Source organism: Sapajus apella, unplaced genomic scaffold (genome assembly GCF_009761245.1).
Source record: "Sapajus apella isolate SASKATOON/1434 unplaced genomic scaffold, GSC_monkey_1.0 scaffold49, whole genome shotgun sequence".
Classification (NCBI taxonomy): domain Eukaryota; kingdom Metazoa; phylum Chordata; class Mammalia; order Primates; family Cebidae; genus Sapajus; species Sapajus apella.
Genome location: NW_022436989.1, coordinates 11,802,579 through 11,830,397, shown reverse-complemented (window position 1 = coordinate 11,830,397; position 27,819 = coordinate 11,802,579). Strand labels below are relative to the sequence as shown.

Genomic DNA, 27,819 nt, shown 5'->3' with positions numbered 1-27,819 from the left:
CCTGGGTAACAAGAGCGAAATTCCGTCTCAAAAAAAAAAAAAGATTAAAAATGTATATAGAAAGAGCTGAGCAAAGTGACACATATATAGTAAGCACTCAATGCACATTAGATAGCATCATAATAAATATTATCACATGTAGAGCTTATCAGGTCTGTGGCAAAATTCAATCCACAACAGAAAATTCTAGTGAAGGCATAGTGTCCTAAAACAGAGGTTCCAATGGGTGAGAAAGATTTATGGCATGAAGAGCTATTGAGGCCTGCATCTCCATGTACATATAAAACCCTAAACATCTGGCTCATCCAATCACTTCATTCATTCCATAGGCCCTAAGAATCACCCTACCTACTTTACTTCCCATCACCATAAACTGTTTTTCAATGAACAGTTTTCTGCCCTCATCATATGAGAAACAAGGTCCAGTATAATAGCAATTCTTCAGTTAAAGAAGGAACTGGAATGAAAAGTATTCTAACACTGGAGAATGGCTGATGCATTTAAACATTCTGCGACAGAAAGTACAGGAGGGCCGCTGAGGTAAGACATGGCATGAGAAGGAGAACTTGAAATAAAAGAGAGAAAGAAGTTCGCAACCAGCCTGGCCAATATGGTAAAACCCTGTCTCTACTAAAAATACAAAATTAGCTGGGCATGGTAGCACATGCCTGTAATCCCAGCTAATTGGGAGGCTGAGGCAGGAGAATCGCTTGAATCTGGGAGGTGGGGATTGCAGTGAGCTGAGATCACGCCACTGCACTCCAGCCTGGGCAACAAAGAGTGAAACTCTGTCTCAAAAAAAAAAAAAAAAAAAAAAAGAAAGAAAGAAAGAAAAGGAAATGGGAACCATCTAACAGGGGCTGGGAAACAGCAGAGAGAGAAATGTCTGTAGGGTTTTATCCTTTTCTAATATCAGGAGCCACCCTAATCCAGTAATAGGACCAGGAAAGAGGTTCCATAAGGAACTCTATGAGCTGATGACCCCAGAAAAAGTTGTATATGTGGTGTCCCCTTGACTTCTATAAAAGACTGAAGTATCTGTAATGGAGATTCAAGGATATATGACAGATTAAGTCAGAACTTACCGCCACTAAGGCATTTAATGTGAAGAACATGTTAAGAGTGTTAAGAATAGCACTACATTCTTACCACTCAAGTAAAATTACGGTGTGAAAAATCTTTGTGTACAAATCAGATAATCCTGTCATCATACCTGTACCATCAAAACTGCTATCTCGTAAAATTAATGATTTGTTTCTTTTCTTTATCTTCTTTCCTTTTTCTGTGGTACTCTCAGCTTCATGGATACACTCCACATTAAACCACAGTGAAACACTGAAACCTTCTGATAGGTGTGGCCAGCAGTTTTGCCCCAGCAATGGCAGGTGGACTGGGGCTATGTGCCAAGACGAAAGCAGCCGATGGGGAAAACTCTCTCTGTCAGCCTCTTTCTTGCTCCGTGAAACTCGTGCTCTTCTCAATAAACCCATGGCCTTACTGTTTAAAATCCCAGGATACTTTTGTGATGAAACACCATTGCTTAAATTTGGGGTGTGCAGTAAAGGGAAGGTTAGATACTGTGAAGGGCTCATAGCAGTATCACTTTCAATAATTTTCAGAATACCCAGAAGAAGAATTTTCTAGAGAAAAAGAGAAAGAAATGAAACTTTCTAATCATGTAATAAAGTACATAACAATCTTGACATTTACGTTATAAATGAAAACACAAACATACCCATACATGTCAGCATTCCTATTTAAATACCTTCCTATCTCCAACATCTTTAAAATTTTCTCTTTTTTTGTAGCTGAGATAAAACATGAAACAGATTTCATTTTTTTTTTTTTTTTTTTATTTTGAGACGGAGTCTCACTCTGTCACCTAGGCTGGAATGTAGTGGCATGATCTCCGCTCACTGAAACATCTGCCTCACAGGTTTAAGCAATTCTCCTGCCTCAGCCTCCTGAGTAGCTGGGATTACAGGTGCCTGCCACCACGCTGGCTAATTTTTGTATTTTTAGTAGAGATGAGGTTTCACCATGTTATCCAGGCTGGTCTCGAACTCTTGCCCTCAGATGATCTACCCGCCTTGGCCTCCCAAAGTGCTGGGATTAAAGGCATAAGCCACCGCACCCAGCCTTCATTCTTTTTGTTTGTTTGTTTGGAGACGGAGTCTTGCTTTGTCATCCAGGCTGGTATGCAGTGGTAGCACAATCTCAGCTCACTGCAACTTCCACCTCCAGGGTTCAAGCGGTTCTCTAGTCTCGGCCTCCTGAGTAGCTGGGATTACAGGTGTGTGCCAGCACGCCTGGCTAATTTTTGTATTTTTAGTAGAGACAGGGTTTCACCATGTTGGTCAGGCTGGGCTCGAACTCCTGACCTCATGATACACCTGCCTTGGCCTCCCAAAGTGCTGGGATTACAGCCATGAGACACCACACCTGGTCTTAGATTTTTTTCTTTAAATTTTTTATTTTTAATTTTTGTGGATATATGGGAGATATATACATTTATGGGGTACCTAGATTTTTTGATACATATTTAGATTTAATAGTTATGATTTGGTTTTAAATTTTAAATTAAATATAATAATTATATCAGGAATCATTTTTACCAGAGAAAAATGATTATTTCTTAGTAAACTGTGGTTCTTCTCCCAATAATTTTTAAATCAGGCCTATAACTGAGACTTTACAAATTCTCCAGATTTCTGACTTTAGAGCATGACGGGCTTCATGAAATTGAGTGTTCAATTACTTTCCAACTTATTTCACATGATTTTTCCATACCAAAATTTTCTTTCATCTGTGTTTGGCAAACTGAAGTAAGGTTTTAAGCTTCTATTCATGTTACAAGTTTTTGGTTAAACTGAAATGTAGAATTTATAGAAAATAGAAGAAATGAGCATTTAATTAAAGGCAAAGACAATGACTAAGGAGAGAGAAGGAAAAAAGTAAAGATTAACCCAGTACAATGTCCTACTCATGCTTAAAATAAAATCTAAATAACATCTAATGTTGATTATGATAAGGACAAATATACTCAGAAGAAGTAATAAAAAAGCATTCCACAAACATAGCAGTCTGTTTTCAACGATCTACACTAGTGGTTTTTAACCCGTGTTCCACAGAGCTCCCTCAGGAACCTTGGGACTGGAGCAGGGTGATAAAGTGGGCAGGGCTCTGGAACATCCAGTCCCACTACAATGTAGCTTCAATTCTGTTTTATTTGCATATGCTACTAGTCAAGATTTCATTCTAAAAATAGGTTTCCTAGCAAAGAATAGTTTAAAAGCCACTAAGTCACACCAATGGAAAGGGGAAGTATAGACAATAACTGAAGAGTATAGTGGATAATATTTTTTTTAAAGGATAATCCCTAAGATGGTTTAACTATTCATAATTCAGTTCTCTTTAGTAATTAAAACTACTCAGCTTTTCTGAAGCACAAAAATTGGGGACGGGGTGGGTAAGGGGAATATAATCCCAGTGATATGTCTGGTTAGTCAAAATTGAAGTGAAATGGTTAAAATATATGCAAATAATTAAGTACTTCACACATAATATTATGAAATTGACTATAACAACTGTCGCATCAAAAGAGAGAGCTTAGTAACATTTCTGAATAATTTAAAAAATACATTCTATTAATAAGTAAAAGAATTTATCAGTGAAAAATGTAAAAATTATAGCATATTTACTGTACAAGGAGATTTCTCCAGAAATATTCTCAAAAGAAGGGTTAGCTCTTCTGAACATGTTCTTGAACTCATCAAAGATACCAGAAGATCCACCAATGCTCTCTGGCATGCTAAATTAAAGAAACAGGGAAAAAATTAAAGCTAGTGCACAATTAAAGGAACAGAATAAGCAATTTCACCCTAAGAGGTAAAATACTATTTTCACTTTTTGAATGGATTATAAAAAATCTAGTAAAGCAATCACAAAATTTGCTGAAGAAATAGCAACATAACTAAATGTAAATCAACCAACCATAAAAAAAAACAAAAAATACTTTTCTTTTTATATTATTATTATTATTTATTTTTGAGGCGGAATCTGGCTCTGTCACCCAGGCTGGAGTGCAGTGGCGCTATCTCAGCTCACTGCAACCTCCATCTCCCTGGTTTAAGCAATTCACCTGCCTCAGCCTCCTGAGTAGCTGGGACTACAGGTGCGTGCCACCATGTCCAGCTAATTTTTGTATTTTAGTAGAGACAGAGTTTTGCCATGTTGGCCACGCTGGTCTCGAACTCCCGACCTCAGGTGATCCACCCACCTCGGGCTCCCAAAGTGCTAGGCTTATAGGAGTGAGCTACCGCACCCGGCCCACTTTTCTTAAAGATTGGTTAGCTATAAGTAAACTAGGGGCATTCTTTAAAGAAGCATAAATCAATACAATATTTGTTAAGCTGATACCCCTACACCATAAAACAGTCTGTTACCTTCTCATCTTGAAAATGTTTAAATTATAACTATCACTCTTTAAGTACAAAATTAGATGACAAGAAGTGGAAATATTAAAGATGATTTACATACTTAAATATCACAAACTGGTTTGAACATTTTCTTTATTCCATCATAGGTTTAGCACAAAACATAAATGGTGGTACACAAATTCATAGAGTTCTTTAGAGCAAAATAATAACTAATATTTGTAGAGCACATTATAATGTTCAAAGTATTTTTACATGCTTTATTTCAGCTGATCGTCACCCAAAATGAAAAACCTTACAAAGTAAATATTATTTCCACTTCGACCTGAAAGAAATAATCTTGATTTAAAACCTTGAGATAAGTTTTAAAAGACTGGTAGTTTTGGAAGACTGGGAGGTTAGAGAATAGAAGACATGTTTAAGCAACATATTTTGTAGAAGCAATGAGCTGACACAGTAGCAAAATAGTACATGTATCTGGAGAGACTACTTGCAATGAGATTATAAAATAGCATGGACTTTATCCTGCATATAGCATGAATCCATTAAAGGTTTTTAAGTAGGAAAGTAATATGATCAAAGTGTGTGTGCTTAGATTTTTTTTTTCCAGTTCAAAACTGACAGGTTCCAGTTAAAAATGGGGTAATGAATATATACACTTGCTTTTGTGTACTACTGAAAACTCATGACATTAAAGTACAGAATTATAAAAGAAACCAACAACAGCAAAAATATGTTGGGGCACATCTAGTGAGAGATTTAAAAATATTTCTTGAAGATGGAAAAGTAGATGGATAAAAGAGAAAGCTACAACCTAGAATTCCTTTGAATTATAAAGAGATTCAGAGCAGTAGGAAGTCGAGCCGTCCATCTAAGTAAGGTCTGGAGAGGAAGTGAGAGCGAGGTTGACAACACAGGAATTAATGAAAGGTCTCTCTGTGAATATCCACCCCTCTCCTAGTCCTCAGTACAGAGCACAGATAGTTCAGTTTTCACTTTTAGGTCCAAACCTGATAACTCTTCTCTAAAGAAACGAAATGGATTACCAGGCAAAAGCTCAGGCATATATAGGCTTTTAGCATCATGGTTGCTGAGTGTAAGTGTACAGTCTGCAGTCTGAACAAACTGCTGAGCCAACAGGAAAAGTAGAGACTAAAATAAAGCCTGAATGCTGTGTGCCACCCCATGCATTCTGGGTTTAGGCTGTGTTGCCTGGATCAAGAAAGTGATGCCTTTTTTTCCCAGCTCAAAAACACTATATGCTAGCCAAGTTCCGTATGTGGAAGATGCATTTTTCTAATGTATGCAAACTGCCATGTGGGGTAATAGTATCCCTAACAGTCCCCCAAAGTAAAGCTCTCTTCATTAGGGTATTTGGGAAGCCCCTAATTACCCATTGGCACATTCACACAGAGCTCTTCAACATCCTACCCACTCATGAAAGAGGCCAAAAAGGAAAACAAATTAACTTTCACAATATTAGAGGAAATCTCCAACAGCTTCATTAAATATAAATGGGCTAAAATGTTCATAAAATATTAGGGAATTAGCAACCTAAAGCAGTAAAAACAATATTTAAAAAACAAAAAACAGACAAACTGACCCCAGAGGAAAAAGATAATGTGGGGACAGAAGAAACTTTAAGGTATTTATTACTATAACCAAACATATACAAGGATATATTATATCCTTATATGAAAAAGAAATAACCAGAAAACAATCAAACAAAAAAAGAGCTCTTAAATATGAAAATTACCAAAATCAAAAATTAAATAAAAGGTTGGGATGGAGCTGAAAAGATGTCTCAGAATGTAGCGTAAAAACAGAGACATAGTCAATATGACAGGAAAGATAAAATACGTGCAAGATCAACTGGCAAGGCTCAAGATTACAATTAGAATGCAAGAAAAAAAAAAGGAGAGAATATGGAGAAAGAAAATTATTTTTTAAAAGAGTAAATCTTCATGATTCTGTATTAGACCTTCTAAGATATGACACTAAAAGCAAAGCAAAGAAAGTCAAAATAGACAAGCAGGACTTCATAAAAATCCTTTAAAATGTGCTTCAAAGTAAACCATTAAGAAAGTGAAGCGACAGCACAAAGAATGGGAGAAAGTATTTGCAAACCACATATCTGAAAAGGAACTTGCATGCAGAATACATAAAAAAACTCTCACTATTCAATAATCAAAACACAAATCACCAATATAAAAATCGGTAAAGGATTTGAATAGACATTTCTCTGAAGAAATCCAAAGAAAATATGCAAATAGCTAATAAGCACACTGCTATAGTGTAAATATCTGTCCCCTCCAAAACTATTAGCAAATAGCTAATAAGCACACTGCCATAGTGTGAATATCTGTTGAAATTTGGTTGTCACTGTGGTAGTGTTAACAGATGAGATCTTTGGGAGGTGATTGGGTCATGAGGAGTCTGCCCTCATGGGTGGGATTCATGCCCTTAAAAAAGGGAGAGTTCAGCCCCCTTTTGCCTCTCTTACTTTCTGCCTTTTGCCATGTGAGGATGCAGCAAGAAGGCCCATGCAGATGCTGGTGCCTTGATCTTAGACTTTCAGTCTCCAGAACTGTGAGAAAATAAATTTCTGTTCATTATCAATCATTCAGTCTGTGGTATTCTGTTATAGTAGTACCAAAGGGACCAAGGCACACACGAAGGTATATATAATACAATAGCCTTTAGGGAAATACAAATCAAAACCACAATGAGATATCACTTCATATCTACTAGGATAGATATAATTAAAAAGGCGTATAATATCAAGTGTTGGCAAAGATGTAAAGAAATTAGAACCCTTATACACTGATGGTAAGAATATAAAATGGTATAGTCATTTTGGACAAGTCTGTCAATTTCTCAAATGATTAAACAGAGTTACTATATGATTCAAAAAATGACTGAAGAGAAATGAAAACATATATTCACATAAAAAACTGTATATGAGTGTTCATAGCAGCATTATTCATAATAGCAAAAAAGGAGAACAACCCAAATGTCCATCAATTGATGAATGGATAAATAAAATGCAGTATATCCACACAATGGAATGTTACTTCAGCCAAAAAAGAAAAGAAGCAGGGAAGGGGAAAAATAACTTTACAATGGAGAAACCTGATAAATACTACTTAATGCAAGTGGTCAAGGTCAACATCAACAATTATAAATCGTGTTGACAATATGTACCCTTGATATCATTTAATGACAATGGCACTTTGCTTCTATGATCTTCCTCCCAAAAGTGTATACTCCTAGTGTAATAGTGACTTTTGACAAAGGTGCCAAAACCATTCAATGGGGGAGGGACAGTCTCTTCAACAAATGGTGCTGAGAAAACTGGATATCCACATGCAAAATAAATAAAGTTGGGTCCTTATCTAACACCATATACAAAATTTAACTCAAAATTAATTCAGGACCTATACTTAAGAGATAAAACTATACACCTCTAAGAAGAAACCTTAGGGGGAACAACTCCATAATATGGAATTTGTCAGTGATTTCTTAGATATGACACCAAAGGTATCGCCAACTAAATAAAAAAAATAGATAAATTGGACTTCAAAATGAAAAACTTTTGTGTATCAAAAGATACTATCAATAGGGTAAAAAGACAACTTACAGAATGGGAGAGAATATTAACAAATCACGTATCTGATAAGAAATCAGTATCTAGAATATACAGAGAACTCCTAAATCTCAACAATAAAAAAAGAAACAATCCAAGTCAAACATAAGCAGAGGGCTTGAATAGACATTTCTTCAAACAAGATAATGGCCAATAAGTAAATGAAAAGAGGTTCAACATCACTAATCATTAGGAAAATACAAATCAAAATCACAATAAGATAGCACAATGAGAAAAATGTCAAACAAATTCATTACAGGGACAGTCCTCAAAATACCTGATCAGTACCCCTCAAAACTGTCAAGGTCATCAAAAACAAGGAAAGTCTGAGAAATTGTTACAGTCAAGAGGTGCCTAAGAAGACATGACAACTAACTATTATGTAGTATTATCCTGGATAGAATCCTTGAACAGAAAAAAGACATTAGGTAAAAATGTAAGAAATCCGAATTATGGACTTTAGTTAATAACAACATATCAATATAAGTTCGTTAATTATAATACATACATCATAAAAAGCTAGATGTTAATAATAGGAGAAACTGGCAGGGAGGGGTGTAATGAGGGAACTCTACAATAGCTGTTCAATTTCTCTGTAAATCTAAAGCTGTTCTAAAAAATAAAGTCTATTAATAAAAACTGAAGAATAGCTTGACCTGGGAGGCGGAGGTTGCAGTGAGCTGAGATCATGCCACTGCACTCCAGCCTGGGTGACAGCAAAACTCTATCTCCAAACAACAACAACAACAACAACAACAACAACAACAACAAAACAACTGAAAAAAGGAATCCATACAAACGAAAAAAAAATTTAAAAATGATTAGAAAGAGAATTAAAGTGCTGAAACATGCTACAACATGAAGGTTGAAAGCATTATGCTATGTGAAGGAAACCAGTCACAAAAGACCACATATTCCATTTATATGGAAAAACATCCAGAAGAAGTAAATCTATAGAGGCAGTTAGTAGATGAGTGATTGCCAGGGACAGAAAAATCCATGCAGGGAAGGGTTAAGGGGCAACAGGCAATAACTGCTAAAGAGTACAGGGTTTCTTTTGGGGGTGATGAAATTGTTCTAAAATTAATTGTGGTGACAGCTGCATAACTCTGTAGATATAGTACATACGACAAAACACTGAACTATACACTTTAAATGGGTGAATGTTATGGTATGGGAATTATATCCCAGTAAAGCTGTTATTAAATAATGGAACATAATTTCTCAGAGTTAAGATGGAAACACAAATTCAGATCACAAGGGTTCTAAGTGCCTAGCACAATAAATAAAAACACATCCATATACTAAATAAGTAAATGAATGAGAAAAGAAGGCTTTTCCTTACAGTACAATCCCAGGTGATAAATGTAGAAGGAATGATGGAAATAGAAAATCACTATTTGGCAAATATCACAGAATTAACTGTTTCAGTCAAGAATCATCATACTTTCATATTTTTTCCATAATACTAAAATTAGTAGATGGAAGAATGATGAGAAAAAGTACATTTATATAGTCTCAAGTTATCTCTCCACAAGATACTTAATTATAAAGGGAAAATAATAACTTTACAATACAGAAACTTGGCAAACACCTCCTTAACCACAGGATCAAAGTTAATACCACCAGTAATAAGATCATGATATCACAAATCCTTTTGATATGATGCACTCAGAAGGACCCAATATCACTTCTGAGTATTCCTGCCAAAAATGTATAACCTAAATTTAATCAAGAGAAAACATCATACAAATCCAAATTAATGTCTCATGTATGCTAGCCTTAATTCTCCAACTACAATTTAGATTTCTTGTGATTAGCAATCATAGTATACTTTCATTATGCATTTCTTGAATGTCTGAGGAAGTACCAAGTACAGAGTAGATAATCAATATGAGATACGGCAACAATGTAGCGTTAGACTGGGTTACAGTCCCCACAATGCCACTTCTATGTCTGACCCTGAACAACTCAATTCCTTGGAATCAAGATTTTCCTCTCTATAAACATACTTGCACTCTTGTCTATTTCATTGTGTGAGTCTGAGGAACAAATGAGATGGTGCATATAAAGACACTTTTTTGAAATCACAGAGCACTATGCCAGTGGAAACCTGTTTTTTTTTTTGAGACAGGGTCTTGCTCTGTCACCCAGGCTGGAGTGCAGTGGCACGATCATAGCTCACTGCAGCCTTGGCCTCCTGGGCCCAAGCAATCCTCCCACCTCAGCCTCCTGAGTAGCTGGGACTACAGGTATATCTCACCACACCTAATTTTTATAGAGATAGGGTCTCTCTATGTTGCCCAAGCTGGTCTTAAACTCCTAGGCTCAAGTGATCTGCCTACCACCTCAGCCTCCCTAAGTGCTAAGATTACAGGCATGAGCCACCACACCCAGCCAGAAGCCATTATTATCAACTTTTCACATAAAATAATTTCAGAGCTATAGTTTAAAACCAACAGTTTCAACTCACCTTGAAAATCAGAATCAGCCTGTGTTAAAATACTCAAGAACCCTCCTAAAAGATTTTTCACAGTTCCCTGAAGATTAAAAAAAAAAAATACAAAATTAAATTACTTACTTCACAGAAGCATGAAACAACTGTAATGTCATAATAAATTATATGACAGTGTATCTACTATATATGTATATAAGTATTTTAAAATGACTAAAAATAGGAATTTTATTTTTATACTGTTTTTAAAAACAATGAGCATATATTAAAATTAAATGCATTTTTAAAAATATTACCCATTCTCAGAAATAGATGAGGATTTACTACTGGCTAGCAAAGGACATTAATTTTTTTTATGCTACTTTAGAAAACTATGGAATTAGAAGATTTTGGAATACTACTTTTAGGTAAAAACACACCTGAGGTACCAGAAAAGATAGGTAATCACCTCAAATAATTTTCAGAAAAGTTGGGTTATATCTAAGGAGCTGTTATTGGGGCATGAGTCTGATAAATATTGATCACATATAACTAAATGAATTTTTTACCTGTTGCATGAGCAGAAAAACATTCTTTTCTTTCTGTCTAATAATTTTCAAAAAACTCTCAAATACATGGGCAAGCACATCAAGTTTGGCTTTACTAGCAGAAAGCAAATTTAATTCCAGCATACAAATCTCAGGATATATTATTTCCCCTTGAGTGAGGTTTTCGAGTAAGTCATTTGGACTGCTTGATGTACTGTAACCTTCTGTTTCAGACTTTAAGTCTACCCCTAAAAAGAGAAAAACAAAGGATTATTTTTATTCCCTAAACACAAAATATTTCAAACTTTATTAATCCTTTAGAAGATCTAGTGGCAAAAGTACTATTCAGAGGATGCTCACAAAACCTTTTCCAATCTTTTCCTACAACACAACTTTTGACTATGATACGGATATTTTGAAGATAAGTTGCTTTAAAAGCAATTTTCATCTTCTATAGAACTACAAATTTTACAAATAAACAGGAATTTTTAAAAACATATGATAAAGATTTAACATATCCCACTGACACAGCAATATACAAAAAAACCTATTCAAACTTTCTGACCCCTCACCCCAAATAACTAAATCACAGAGCAATTCAATTTGCCTACCCAAATCTTTGTGAAAATAGTAGGCTTGGCTATTGGTTGGGTGAATTATCAGTTTTGCCTTCTTTATAAGTGAGAAACAGACCCTATCTCATTGAATATTGCATTTTGGAAAATTTGACTTTTATGATCTTTTAAGACTCCTGTGCTCTTAATAAAATGTTGATATAGTTAAGAAATTTATAAATTTCTACCTAGACCAGAATTCTCTGAATTGAGATCTACTTAGCAAACATAAAAAAGGAGGAAATCCAAAATTATAAAGTCAAATCTGTACTATAGCAAGCTGTACTATTTAAAAAAATTAATAAACCAATAGTTTTTCAAAAAGTACCAGTCATGGGTCCATCAAGCCCTTTAAGTAAGATATCATTAATTATTCCCCTTCACTAGATAAGTGAGAGAAAAGTGACTGTGAGGAAGATACACTACTGTGAACTCAGTAAAGACTAGCAGTACTGGGGACGCTCACAAGGCCAGTATATAAGAAGATGGGAGTCTTCCCAGAAGTCTCTTGGCTCTAATCAACCCATATTTTCCATTCTACCCATTTTAAATCCAAAGACAAAGGAGGAAAGAATCATAGGCAATATAGTTCCATCCTAAAGACAAACTGAGCTGTGGTAAACTAAGAAGAAATCTATGCTTGGCTGTCACAGACAGGTGTCTGAATTCCTTGTATTATGTATTCTTTATAACAAATTGCCTGAATGCTCTTCCTGCCAGTGTTTGTCTGTTTAGCTTGTTTTAATTTAGTCCTCAATGTAAATACTACCTCTTCAGAAAGGACTTCCCTCACCACCCAGGCACGATTATGACATCACCCAGTTTATCTATTTCTATTTTATTATCTATTTCTAGTATTTATTGTCTTTCACAATTGAATATATGAAATTGGGGACTTTGTCCTTCACCCCACGTCCTGAGGCACTCAGACGATGTTTGTGATAGCAAACTATATCACATTGTTGCATATATGAATGCGAGACTGTTGTGAATGCCACACAATGAAATAGAGTGCATTATCATTTTATCAATAAAATGATAATGCATTGCACTTGTTAAACTGAAAGGCAATACAAAATTCAAAAGCGTTATTATTATGAACCATTTTGCTATTTAATGATCTGGCTTGCAGATCTAATCACAAGCACTTCAATAATATTTTACCATCATCCTGGGTTTCACCATCTTCAGGATTGCTTTCACTATCTGCTTCATAACCTTCTTCTTCAACTAAAAGTTTAAAACTACAACACTGAGAATCTTCAGCTTCTTCTGAAAAATCTCCAGGCTGGGATGACAATTCTTCTGCAGACTGATGACTCTATAAATCAGTGTAATTCAAAGGTAAAAGTTGTAACATTTGCTTGTTTTTAGTAATACAATACTTACTACTCAAAAGTCATGTTAAGGACGGTTTCAATATTTTCTTGAAGAAAAAAACTTAGTATTCAATATGAATCATTATAAATTATGAAATTCACTCACTCAGCAAAATTTCCCAGATGCTCTCAGACAACTTAATACCTCAAAAAAGGGTGTTTCTAACATAGTAAGTTATAGGTCATTTCACTTTAAGTAAAAAATAAATCTATGTAAGAAATTTCATCCTATTTATACAATAGGAAATGACTAAAAACCACAATGTGGTGAAATTATACTTCATACAATTTAATACTAATACATATATATTATTTGTGCACATTTGTTAATAAAAAGATTTTTTCATAAGGATTTTTATAAATGCTTCATAAATTAGGTAACTAGGGGAGACATGACTTTTTTCCAAAGGGATTAATTAAAAGATCTCAGAATGCAACTGTCTACATAGCAAGCATCTCAGAAGTCGAGAGTTCCAGTATTAACTTCCTGCGTAAGAAAGGAGGAATTTTCCATTTCTTATAAAAATTCCACTAATACCTTCATTTTAGAAAACATTTCCACTTAAAGAAGCTCAGAATACTTCATCATTGTAACAATAAAGGGAAGAATAAAGTAGGTATTTTAACATTTTACAGTTAATCAATTAATTCAATAATATGATGAAGGTATTAATAGCTATTTCAGCATGTTTTTAAGTTATGGCAAATGGTAACATAAAATATTATTTAAAAAACTTATAAAATATCATATATATGACTAGATCAAGGAGTTAACAGAGAAGTTATATAAAAAATAAAGGACAGATGGCAATTAAAGTTAAAAGAAACATAAAATGATAGGGAAATGAGCTAATTATGCACCACATAATTTTAGGAAAGAAAATTAAAATAGTTGTTTTAGGAAAAAATATTAAATAACCAAAACACTGTGATTGCTATTTTCTATGCAAGTACCAGTCATTTTTATGTTGAATGATTTAAAATTAATGTGAGTAGAGGGTTCTGGTATTATCAGCTACACCAACAAAGAAATAGACAGGATAGGTAAATCATCACCCATCCCTGAATTAGCATTTAATAAACTATCAGATATATGTAAAATGTACCAAATTAAGTAATATATTTCTATCTTAACTGAAGTAATTCTCAGTAAATTTCCAGATTAGATAAGGAAAAGCATATCATATTGCTCTCTTGTTACGTATAAGACGGGACAATGACAAAATACTGTCTATCCCATCATATATCCATTACATGGAAATAAGATCCACTGAACTCATCTGACCAAGTCCTAGTCCATATGCTCTAATTACATTCATCAACATCCTAGTCTCATCCCACACTTCCGCCTCTGCTGGTCATACCCAAAGAACACAACCATATGTGTTATTCATACCTTCTCAGTCATGGCATCATTACGTTCAAGATCTGCTGAATAATTCCCGAGGGCAACTCGAAGCAGGGCATCAAATAAAGGCTTTGCTAATTGTGTTTCAATCACCTTTGACTGGGAAAGATGGTCCCTCATTTCAAATAATATATTTTCCACAGACAAGTTCTAAGGTAAAACAAGAGACTAAAAATATTAATAACTATTTTAAAAACTAAATGGTGAAAAAATATATTAATATTTACTAAGTATAAAGCTAATTAATTTATTTGCAGTTGATATGAAAGTAAAATGATTATATAACTATCTAGCTCTTATACAAACATCCTACTGTTAAAACTAATAACATTTTTATTGATAAAATACTTAGTTCATCTTATTTGGTTTTCATTGCAGCATGGTAAAGAATGGCAGGAAATGAAGCTAAGCAAGGAAGTCAAAGCAAGACTGAAGAGTTTTTTACACTGTGTTAAAGTGTGAATTTCAAATGTGGAAATTCAGCATGGAAGCATCAGGATTTCTTAGAGAGAAGGCAACATGCAGGCTAGAACTGAAGTAGGAAGAGCCTGTTAGCTGACTGAAGTTAGGGCTAAGTTAGTAAGGATAGAAGAAGTCTGTCATATTCCAGGTCCCTAGATTCCTTTTTAATTGAGAAATAATCTCAGGAGAAAACCTGTAAGGATGCAAGGGAAAGCAGAAGAGGTTAGGGGAATAATCTGGACAAAGACGTCGTTTTAGGAGAAGTCTCGTTCCAGCCTCATTTCCTGGGAAGCTCTGGAGCCTGAAGTGCACCACAGTGATTGTCCCCACTTCTCAGAGCCACATCTATCAGCCATTAGCTATGAGCATCCTTCCCAGGCATCTCCCTGTGAGGTATCTCCCATCAGTCAAGGGCGACAGAAGATGGGTGCTGATACAGCAGATGGTGAATAGGTGATCAGTTTGGTAAAGGGGATCTGGGAAGGGCAGCCAACAGCATCACATAAAGATTTAGATCTTTCAGCTTTGAAACACAATATCCATTATTATTCATCTGATATTTATAAAGAGAGAGAGAGAGAGAAAGAGAGAGAGAGAGAGAGAGAGAGAGAGAGAGAGTGTGTGTGTGTGTGTGTGTGTGTGTGTGTGTGTGTGTGTAAACATTACATAAGAGCTGGACTAAGGACAAAGTATTACCTGATTAGGTAACTCCAATTCCATCTTCTGTTGACTAGTTCTGGCGCTATGAAGACAAATGGCCAGAAGAGCTTCTAAAAGTCGTATACTCTGAAGTGAGGTCTCACTTTCTTGATTTGTAAATATCTTTGCTTCCTTGGGAGCAGCTTCAGTAGCTGAAATTTGTTCCACATTTATGGAAGAACTCTGCTGTAACTCTAATTTACCTAAACTTTCAGTACTCTTTTTTAAAGTACCCAGTTCTGATGATATGGGGTCACTTTTTATAGTCAAAGATAATAAATCTTCCTTCATAGTTATCTCAGGTTCAGAAATTCTGTTTAAATCCTGGTTTTCATTTACATTTGTATCTTCCTCCTTTTTTCCTTGCTCCTCTTTGTGACTTCTGAACAGTTTCTGTATTATCATAAATATTAATTTATGGCATACTCGGAAACCACCAAGCCTATAAAACTGTTTCTGAAAGACTGAACTCAACATGTAGATCCAACGACACATAGACCAAATGTCTGCTGCTTGGTGCATATGTTCAGGAGAAGGTAAGACAAGGCTCTCGAGAGATAAACATGGCAGCATATGACTTAAAGGCTCGCTGGCTGTGCTGTCATAGCCAGAAGTATCTTCTGAATCATTGGCTGACTCCCTATCAGACTCTGCTTCTTTACTTATGCATAAAAATGCCACACAGAGGAATAGGTTTATTGTGTTGATATGAACATCCTGGTTAACAGTCTTCTGTCTCTTTGGATAAGCTTCTTTGAGGCCAGCATAAAATTTGCTGAGACTCTGAGGAGAATCTGAATAAGCTTGCTGGTGATGGAAAGAAGTACCTACATTTACAGAGGACAACTCCTTTTGTTCAATGTCTATCCCATCAATACTTGGAACTGAAGCATCTTTCTGTTGCTCGCCTAGGCTGATTATTAGAGTTTCAAATGCTTTTAGAGAATGACTTCGAATATCATTTAAGTAATTTAATTCAATTATTTGATTTACTCCATTACAACTCAAAAACAGATCTCTTATTACCCTGTAAAAGGAAAAAAAGCATGTAAAAAGTTTTACATAAAGAAACATCATTTATAAATAGGTACACAGAGAACTTAACTATATTGCTATTGCAGGTGGGATATACTAACCATTACCTAATTTTATTCATCAATTATTGGGCTAAAGTTTTTAGTTAGATACAATCAGGACCTCAAGTTAGTTTCTAATTACTCTTATATCCTTCTTCAAACATTTGTTTTTATGGCTCCAGCAGTATCTAAAAAGAAAAGATTATACCTGTCTCACATTAAATGAAGCAATTCAGGGAAGAATATTTTTCACCAAATGGCAAATTCTATATAAATTCTGGACACCATAGCCACCACCATATTCTAGGTGGACACCCTGAGGGCAGGCAAGCATGTGTTTGTTCATTAGTTTTTGTGCCCAATGGTTCATTTAGATATTTTTGTTTATTATAAATTATAACTCATGAAGGGAAATAACCACACTACAGAGCTCAAACTCTTCAGAAGGTTCAGTATCAAATGAATTTCCCTTCAGTGCCTCTTCTAATTGGGCTAGCTGGACAGAGTCAATGGTATAAATATCATAAAAGGTTTTCAGCTCTGTCTCACATGAGACTTGTGTCTAAATCATTGGAATCCTAGTAATAACTTTAATATAAGTCAGCTAGGTGATTCTCAGCCCTTTTATCACAAAGACTTAGGTTGTCCACAAATATGCCAAAGAGTTATAAAACTTTCAAATCAGTCAGTTTTATTTAAATAATGCCGAAATGTCAGAAAAATTTTTAAATGACTATAAGGCAATTATTTAACACCAATAATAGTTTTAATGTAGTTTTACTAAAATGGACCAAAAAATGCCACACATGAAGATATTAATGATAGGTTATATTTGTATAAGTTTCTAATATGGTATATGCATTAATTTGAAAGGCCAGTTTACCTATCGGTAAGCAAGCTCTATAAAATTATTTTTAATTGTACCAGATTTGGCAATCACAAAGTCTGGAAAGCTCACTGACAGAATTAAAAGTAATTTTAATTTTCTTGTTTTTGCTTATCTATATTTTCTAATTTTTCTGCATATATTACAAAGGTTATAAATGTAAATATAATATTTTAAAATTAATAATCCCATTAATGCCACTGCCTCAATTATCATTTTATATATGTGCATCTTTTACATAGTTGTAAATAAGTGAACACTATTTTAATTGTGTATATTTTACACGTAAGATATCATAATCATTTTCTCATATTCTAATATGATCTTTGTAAATATTTTCAATGGCTAATTATATTCTATCAAGGAAATACAAAGTAATTAAACTTGCCCTGCTCTTGGATATCTGTGCTGCATCTACATTTTTCTCAGTAGCATATTTAAAAATTTTCTTTTTCTTTGAGAACTTAAAATCGATGGCTCTGTCCTCTATAACCAGCTCAGTAAAAACATACACATACATAAACAAATGGTTAAATCTGATATGGAAGGAGAACATTTTTTGTTGACAAACTGAAATTAAATCCTAGGAGAGAATAAAGAGTAAATATGATCACACTACTGCCAAGGCCCTGGAGATATCAGTGTTAGAAGTTTAAATGCATACCCTTTATCACTCACTTGAAAGCATCCAATGAAAAAGATCTACACCCCCTCTTTACCCCCCGCCCCACACACATACAAACCTGGATTTAAGCAGGATAGGCAGAGTTTTTACATAAATCTGAAGCACGTCCTGAGGCAAGCACTGGTTATGATGGCTACATACATGAGTTTGGGCTGAAGAAATGCTTAGCTGTTGACAATGATGTGCTAATTCGACTCCTCTTTGGAGCACAGGATTAAATATGTAATTATATAGTTTCCACTGAACAACTATATTGCCTTTCTGGATTAAACTGCAAATGTGATTTGCAATCTGTATACTATGTAACCTGTCTTCTTCAAAAACAAAGTTCTGATAAGCCTTTAAAGCATCCCACTTCCATAACAGATCTTCAGATCCACTGCTGGGCAGGATCCCTTGAAATCTGTAAGAAGGACTGGATAAACTTGAGGAGGGTTCAGCATCAAATAAGTTTCCCTGAAATGTCTCTTCTAATTGGGCTAGTTGGTCAGAGTCAACAGTGCAAATATTACAAGCTGCTTTTTTAATTTTTTGCGATACCTCTGCTCCTCCTAACTGATCCAAAATTAGTTTGTTAAGGATATTCAATATATGCTGCTGAAAACTTTTCAGTGCTGGCAACTTAAAAGCATGGAGCAAAGGAATGATTACAGATTTGGGATCCATACAACAGCATATTCCAACGCTATGAACACCCGATAGGATCTGGACACAAGTGCTGCTCAGGGAAGCCTGCTGTAGTAAGCGCAAGCACTGATGAGCACACACTGCAATGCAACAGCACCGCTCCGGATAATAAACATCTCCATCTGCAGTCTCTTCAAATGGGTTTTTGGAAACCTGATTTTTAAAAGCTGAAACCAGAAGACCTGAGAGATCTCGGTGATGATGCACAAAATGAGAATATTCACATCGTCTGTGCCTTTTTCTTGTACACATTGAATGATGAAGTTGCTCTGATTTCACTTTTTTGACAGTGCTCATTATTTTCATCACACTATTTATTAGGGCTTTCAAATGCTCTGAGGCCTCCGGAGGAACTCCATCTCTTAAAATCAGCCATTCCATTTGAAGAACTGCTGTTTCGAATAAATTAAATCCATGATGCTGAATGAATTCTTGAACCAACTCCATGGCTTGACTGAAGTAGAAAGGATTTGAAGCTGCACTTTGAAGACAACAAATCAGAATCTGAAGAACTCCTTCCAGAAGCTCAGGTAAAAGAAGGGCTCTATGACGATACTTTGAAAACACAAAATCTTCCTGAACCTCTTGCAGTGTTTTCTTTTGTCTTGGTGCAAAAGGGTCAGGCTGCTTTTCTAGGCATGTTCTAATTTTTAACGCTGCCCTAAGTAATTCAGTTAAATTTTTCCTAAGATTTTCTGGCATCATCTCTGCAGTACTAACATCTACTGACATAAGATGCAACACTGCTCGAAACAGCATCCGTTGAATCAAAGCCACTGGTTCTTCAGTCCAACCTGCAGAAACCACTCGACTCTCCAAGCTGTCGCTCAGACTACAGCAGTCCCCAAAGCCTGCTAGGAATTCAGTTAGTGTGGGCACTACACTGGCTGCTAGAGGAGAATTATGATTCAAGGTAATGTCAAACTTACAAACTTTTTCTAATAAAGATAACAAAACATGACATAAATCAAATGGAGAATTGTTCATGTTACTGATAACAGACAAGGCAGCTGACTCACTTAAAATGTCAGTGTTTGACTCCTGTCTTGGAATACTCTCTCTGGAATTTCCCGAGGCCATAGTATCTGGAGGAGTATGTTCTTCTTTGGCCACTAAGTGGTCAAGTTTAGCTTTAGGGTGGTCTTCTTTAGGAAACGATGTTACAAAATGCTGCGGCAGATGGGGCCTTCTATGCTTATTCGTTGCTATGCCTTTTTCATCTGAATTGGCTTCTGAATCTGAGGTGGAGAGCTGTGTCTTTCTTGCATCTCTAATAGAATAGCGATGGGTAATTTTACGTTGTCGTCTGCTTTTTCGAAAAACATTTACTTTTGCAGAAACCTGACTAGACAGGGCACTTCCTTCTAAATGTAATTTTTCCTGAGTGGATCTTTGTGAACTTGAGTTCTTTTCTTTGGTCAGGATTATATCGGCTGACAGCGGTAGATTAAAATCTAATGGAATGAAGAAAGAAGACTTAGAATACCTCAATATGTTTTAAAACTCAATTTTAAGGTGACAACTCTCTTATTTATAACCCGCTTAAGGAGTTTATCCCCAATGTATTTTGCTGCAGGGTTGATTTCCTTCATTTATGTTGTATCTCTGGGTTACTCCTTCTGACACTTATCCTTACTCCGAACACTAGCTGACATTAGTTCAATGGATACGAAGTGATTTTTAAAACAACAAAAGAGAGGCACACTTATCCTTACTCCAAACGCTAGCTGACATTATTTCAAAGGATACAAACTAACTTTTTTTTTGAGAGGAGGTTTCGCTCTTGTTGCCCAGGGTGGAGCGCAATGGTGTAACCTTGGTTCACCACAACCTCTGCTCACCGCAACCTCCACCTCCTGGGTTCAAGTGATTTTCCTGCCTCAGTCTCCCAAGTAGCTGGGATTACAGGCATGCACCACCACGCCTAGCTAATTCTGTATTTTTAGTAGAAATAAGGTTTCTCCATGTTGTTGGCAGGCTGGTCTTGAACTCCCAACCTCAGGTGATCTGCCTGCCTCCGCCTCCCAAAATGCTGGGATTACAGGTGTGAGCCAACGTGCCCGGCATACAAACTGACTTTTAAAACAACAAAAGAGAGGCTGGGTGAGATGGCTCACACCTGTAATCCCAGCACTTTGGGAGGCCGAGGCTGGTGGATCACCTAAGGTCAGGAGCTTGAGACCAGCCTGGCCAACATGGTAAAACCCTATTTCTAGTAAAAATACAAAAATTAGCCAGACATGGTGGCTCACACCTGCAATTTCAGCTACTTGGGAGGCTGAGGCAGAAGAATTGCTTGAACCTGGGAGCTGGAGGTCGCAGTAAGATGAGATCATGCCACTGCACTCCAGCCCAGGCGAGAAAGTAAGACTCGGTTTCAAAGCAACAACAACAAACAAGAGAGAACGGAGTTAAGAAAGTAAATCTGATTTAAAACTATACATTACATTCTAACTTCAATGTAAGAGATGCTTTAGATTATCTGGTATTTTAGTACTGCTATTCATCCCATTTTACAAATCTCCTCCCATAGTATCACTAATTAAGATATAAGGATGTATTATATTCCCAAAAATAGTATTCATAGACCTGATATAACTTAAGAACTTTAAGATTTTCTAAAATTATTTCAAAATCACACACTATATGCCAAATGTTCTCCAAAACTGAGGTTAAAAGAGTTCTTTATTCAAATTATTTCTCAAGTGTTTCAGCACTGAACTAGGCACCAGGTACAGACATCATTATTTCATCCCCATTTCCTAGATAGGGCCTTCCATGTGGTCAACACTCAATAACTACTTCTTAGAGGAAATGATTTTTCCCTTTTAACTAAAAAGATATTTAAATCAGTCTTTCTCTTTGCAGTATGCAATAAGAGCTATATAAAAAATAGTTGCAATTTAGAGTGAATAAATTAAAATCTGTAAATAAAAAATCTTTGCTTTCACTAACACAGGGAAAGCAAAACAGATGGGAAGAGGAAAAATTAAAAGGAGTCTGATAAATTCCACCCAAGCAAAAGATGCAGGCAATGAAGACAACTTCTCCCAAAGAGCATTAATCAGATTTGTTAAGTGATAAACAATTTGTGAATTCTGCAAACTCAGAAAAAAATAAAAGCAGAGAGTTAGTGAATCAATAAATAAGCAGGAAAACAATATTACAAGACCTTAGATATCTCCTTAAAAAAAACCCCATGAAATTCACTAAAAATACAGGAATTACAATACAATAGTTTTGTTTTGTTTTTTAACCTGAGAGATCTTCAAACATCCCACAAGTCACATTTCACAAGAAAGGGTCAAGAGGAAAACTATTAATCTCTCCAATGAAACATTTAAAGTTTCGTGTTCTTTATAGACATAAAATTTCTTCAAAATCATAAATTAAAAATATCTATTGACCTTAGGTACAATAATTCTATCCAAGCTTAAAACAAAATATTATACAAAATTTATCCTTTAGTCTGAGCACGGTGGCTCATGCTTGTAATCCCAGCACTTTGGGAGGCTGAGGTGGGCGAATTACTTGAGGTCAGGAGTTTGAGACCAGCCTGGCCAATATGGTGAAACCCTGTCTGTACTAAAAATGCAAAAATCAGTCTGGCGTGGTGGTGCACACCTGTAATCCCAGCTACTTGGGAGGCTGAGGCAGAAAAATCACTTGAACTCAGGATGCTGAGGCTGCAGAGAGCCGAGATCATTCCACTGCACTCCAATCTGGGTGACAGAGTGAAGACTGTCTCAAAAACAAAAACAAAAACAAAAAACAAAAAAAAACAAATTCTTTAAAGCCAACACTAGAAAAACTAAGCTAAAACAAATACTGCAAGTCACTTACAGAATACTGGTAATAGAAAGCAGTCTTTAAAATAAGCAAAGAAACTTTAATTTCTTTCCTCAGACTTTTCACTTCAAACTTTTCACTATCCGGTTTTCTGATGTTATGCTGCATACCTAGATTTACTCCTGATAAGTGTTCTCTTCTTCATACATTTTCTAATCATTAGTATACTCAAGTAATCCCCCAAGAAGCACCATGGTTTTTGTATTATTGGAAGAAATAAAAATATGTTTGCCTAAAGAATTTTTCATATTTAGCATACAAGAAATCACAATGACATATACTGTTCTGAATCTGAATCAGAATAAACCATTCAGGCAGAAGTAACTTTTCTATGAAATTTTGATAACACAAGTGATATGAGAAAGGGAAAAAGCATACCTGTTGCCTTTTCTTCTTGAACAGGTATCTTCCATACCAGTGGAAGGAGAGACAGAAGAAGAGTCAGGAGTTCTTCTCTACATGTCAATGCCTGTGTCAGTAACAAAAGAATCCTTCATGTTCTAAGGCGTTAAGACACATCAATTCCTAATATCTTGTCTTAAACTGAGCCAAAAAATCCTTTTTCTTGAAAGGCTGCATTTGAAAAGCTAAGAATCAAATTAACCTATCTTCGATCCAATCAAAGCTGTGATACTTTTACGTTTATAAGCCTTTCTAATGATAGAAGAATCTAAGAGTATTTGACAGTATTTAGCACACTCTTGCTGATATTTCCAAAAATAGCTGTTGTTACCACCATGCACATTGCAAGAATTCCTCACATATGAAGAAACAGATTTGCTAAGTGAAAATGGAAAGTTAAGCCCTATTAATTAGCAAACAAATATCACAAAGTTACTAGAAAAATGTGAAGCTTTCATGCAGTTAAATGTAAAACTCAGATACAACAATTTTAAAAAGAGAAATTGACATGATTAATAAATAATACATAAGGAGAGAAAGATTTGTTAGTGAAAATCCAATAAATATTTATTGACTGCACACTATGTCCACAAAAATTACTGTCTTACCCTTTCTGGATGATATGGTCCAAGCCCTGGAGAAGGTCCCCTCATTTGGTCCATAAAATACATACACACAAACAGTTAAATAACAGCAGAAGGCATGTAGTATGAGTAAGTACCCAGGGGTGGTACAAGCATTCAGTTTAGGAGTTCAGAAAAAGAAGCAGTTATTATCAGAAGTATGGAAGTAGAATTGGAGCTAGAGAGCTAGACTTGGGACACCTGGGACATGGGTGGTAAAGGATTTAATGACAAATCAAGCTTGAGTTCTTGCCTTACACCATTCAGTGGGGAAGGGGGTCAGCATGACGCAATCAGATTTGCGGCACAGAATTAGGTGGAAGGGGAAGCAGTCAGTGTTAGAGGTAAGGAAACAGTAATCCAGATGAGAGATGATGACTTTCTGAAGTACTCCAACAGTAGAAGGGAAAGGAGACATATTTGAGAAACTGTAAGGTAGAAATAAAATAATTTACAGTTGATTATTGCACACAAGGGAGGAAAAAAAAGATCTAAAAAGACACAAGTTTCTGGTTTCAGCAACTAGGTGGCAATAATGTATTTACTAGACAGGAAATTTAGGCCTGGTATTAGGTTGGGATAAAGATGATAGATTCACTTTTTAGACATATTGAGTTTGAGATGTCTATGGGCCATCCTAATGAAGACAGCTTTTTAGCAGACAGTAAATATATAGGTCTGGAACTTAAAAAACATGAATAACAAGATTTGGGAGTCACTGGAGTGAAAGTCAAGGACATATGTGAGTTTTCCCAGGGCAAGAATATAGAATGACAATAGGAGACCACCGAGAATGGGACTCTGGAGAATATTTAAAGACTTAAAGATGGGCAGTGCAAAAGAGAAGCCTGAAAAGGCTTCTACTGAAAAGTAGCCCCCATAAAAAGGAGTACAACAGAGAAATCAAGGTAGAGAGCAGTTCAGGAAAGAAAGGAGTCAGCAGGGCCAAAGCTGTAGCCCTTTCACTGTGTGACATGATGGCCGAAAAAGCATTTAGCAACAGGACTGCTCCTTAACTAACACAGTTTTAATGGAGTGATTTGGGTGCAAGTCCAATTACAATAGGCTGAAGAGCCAAAGGAAGTGAGAAAGCAGAGACAGGACATTCAGAATATTCTTTCTGGCATCCTGGTTGTGAAAAGGCTCAGAATTCCTCAAAAAAGGGGTTTAGTAAAATCTAAACCCCTTTTTAGGCATAGGAACCCTTCATGGCAATGATTCCTGTTGACCTGCCCAGTTTCAGCTCCCTCTGCCACACACGAGTACTCCCCATACATCTAGCTGGTAAGGGTTTTCCCTGAACACTACTGGTCTCTGGTGCTCCCAACAGGTCTTCCTTACATACACTGTTTCTACAATTCTCCATCCTCCCATCTGCCAAACTGCAACTCATTCTCTAGATTTTTAGTTCCTCTGTGGGGAGACTTCTCTAATACCCTACCTGCTTCCCTTAGTAAACTTAGCTTTCATGTTCCCAATTTGCTTCCATTCCAGCAAACACCCTACTGAACTGTTAATTGTCTGAATGCCCATTTTCCTCTTTTATTAATTAAACAAATATTTGTTGATCCCCCTACTAAACGGGCCAGGCACTGTGTCAGGTACTTCAAATGCTGTGTTTTGAACACAATATCCATATCTTCATGAAGCCAACTTTCTAGCAGAGGAGACAGAAAATAATGGGTAAAAATAAGAAAATTTCAGATATAATGCTGAGCTATAAAGGAAATTATCTAGGAAAGAGATTACAGAGTGATGAAAAGGGTAACACTTTAGACAGGCTATTTAGGATAGGCTATTTAAGCAGACAGTTAATTGATGAAAAGAAGGCATCCATGCAAAGATTTGGAAGAAAAGGGCTCCTAGCAAGTATATGAAGTACTGGGAATGGGTCTAGCTTTTTCATAGAAAGCAAGAAAGCCCAAAAGCTCCTAGATCTGATAAATAACTTTAGCAAAGTCTTGGTATACAAAATCAATGTACACAAATCAGTGGCTTTCTATACATCGACAACACCCAAGCTGAGGCCAAACCAAGCACACAATCTCAATCACAACAGTCACAAAAAGAATAAAATACCTAGGAATAAGCTAACTAGGAAGGTGAAAGATTTCTAAAATGAGAATTATAAAACATTGCTTAAAGAAATCAGAGATGATACAAACAAATGGAAAACATTCTACGTTCATGAATAGAAACAATATCCTTAAAATGGCCATACTGCCCAAAGCAATTTACAAATTCAACGCTATTCCAATCAAACTACCAATGACATTCTTCAAATAATTAGAAAGAGCTATTTTAAAATTCATATGGAATGAAAAAGGATCCCAAATAGCCAAAGCAATCTTAAAAAGTGCAAAGCTAGAGGCATCACATTACTTGATTTCAAACTACTTTACAAGGCTATAGTAACTAAAACAGTATGGTACTGGTACAAAACAGATATGGAAACCAATGGAACAGAATAGAGAGCCCAGAAATAAAGCTGCACACTTACAACCTAGGAAAATAACCTAGGAAATACCATCCTGGACATAGGCCCTAGCAAAGGTTTCATGACAAAGAATGCCAAAAGCAATTGTAATGAAAATAAAAGTTGACAAATGGGACCTAATTAAACTAAAGAGTTTCTGCACAGCAAAGGAAACTATCAACAGAGTAAACAGACAATCTACAGAATGGGGGAAAATATTTGCAAACCATGTATCTGACAAAGGTCTAACATATAAAATCTATAATGAACTTCAACAACTTCATAAGTAAAAGACAAACGACCCCATTAAAAAGTGGTGAAAGGACACAAACAGACACTTTTCAAAAGAAGACAAACACATGCCAAGAAGCATAGGAAAAAATGCTCAACATCACTAACCATTAGAAAAATGCAAATAAAAACCACAATGAGATATCATCTCACACCAGTCAGAATGGCTATTAAAAATAAAAAAAATTAACATGCTGGTAAGGTTGTGGAGAAAAGGGAACACTTATATAATGCTGGTGGGAACATAAGTTAGTTCAGCCATTGTGGAAAGCAATTTGGTAATTTCTCAAAGAACTTAAAACAGAACTACCATTCAACCCAGCAATCTCATTATCGGGCATATACCCAAAGGAATATAAATCATTCTACCATAAAGACAAATGCATGTTTATGTTCATCAAAGCAGTATTCATGATAGCAAATCAACCTAAATACCCATCAACGGTAGACTGGATAAAGAAAATGTGCACATATACATCATAGAATACTGTGAAGTCACGAAAAAGAACGAGATTCATGTCCTTTATAGCAATACAGATGGAGGCTGAGGTCATTATCCTAAGTGAACTAACACAGAAACAGAAAACCAAATACTGCATGTTCTCATGTTGTAAGTGGGAGCTAAACCTTGGGTATACATGGACACAAAGAAGGGAGCAGACACTGGGGCCTCTGTCAGGATTGAGGGTGTGAGAAGGGTGAGGACCAAAAAACTAATTGGATACCATGCTTATTACCTGGGTGATGAAACAGTCTGTATACCAAACCCCATGACATGAAATCTACCTATATAACAAACCTGCACATGCACCCCTGAACCTAAAAGTTAAAAAAACATATTTGTTACCACAAAAATGATCTATTCATTAAGACTTTGAAGGAATTCACTGGCAATAGGATTTGTCCCTTAAGCCCTTGAAGGAGAAAATATGTTGTTTTACAATATTTACTGTGAGGCTTTTTTGAGACTTATACACGTCAGTTTTGCGATGTACATTTTTCCAGAAATTTGTCATTTCATGGTTATTTTTAATTTGTAACTTCATGATTATAATTAATTTTAATCATTTTGTGATTGTTTTCATGATTATTTAAACTTTCAAATTATATATTACATCCTCTTTTAAAAAAAGAAAGAAAGAAGGAAAGTGTGGCTGAAACACATATAGCAAGGGGGAGAGGGCTAGGAAACAACGCTGGAGGGTGTAGGCCCGATGG

At 35.7% G+C, this 27,819-nt stretch overlaps 1 protein-coding gene across 7 annotated transcripts in view; it reads right to left on the bottom strand.

The window, feature by feature from the left end:
* The window catches only part of LYST (lysosomal trafficking regulator), a 213,109-nt gene that overhangs the window by 129,529 nt on the left and 55,761 nt on the right, over positions 1-27,819 (bottom strand). For all 7 annotated transcript variants that reach the window (XM_032242286.1, XM_032242287.1, XM_032242291.1 and 4 more), the window contains exons 4-12: positions 23,188-23,278; positions 18,332-20,414; positions 15,624-16,653; positions 14,454-14,615; positions 12,843-12,999; positions 11,086-11,312; positions 10,556-10,622; positions 3,702-3,811; positions 1,214-1,640 (exon numbers count right to left, since the gene is read on the bottom strand). In XM_032242286.1, coding sequence (XP_032098177.1) covers positions 1,214-1,640; positions 3,702-3,811; positions 10,556-10,622; positions 11,086-11,312; positions 12,843-12,999; positions 14,454-14,615; positions 15,624-16,653; positions 18,332-20,414; positions 23,188-23,278 — 4,354 coding nt within the window. The remainder of the gene's footprint in view (positions 1-1,213; positions 1,641-3,701; positions 3,812-10,555; positions 10,623-11,085; positions 11,313-12,842; positions 13,000-14,453; positions 14,616-15,623; positions 16,654-18,331; positions 20,415-23,187; positions 23,279-27,819) is intronic.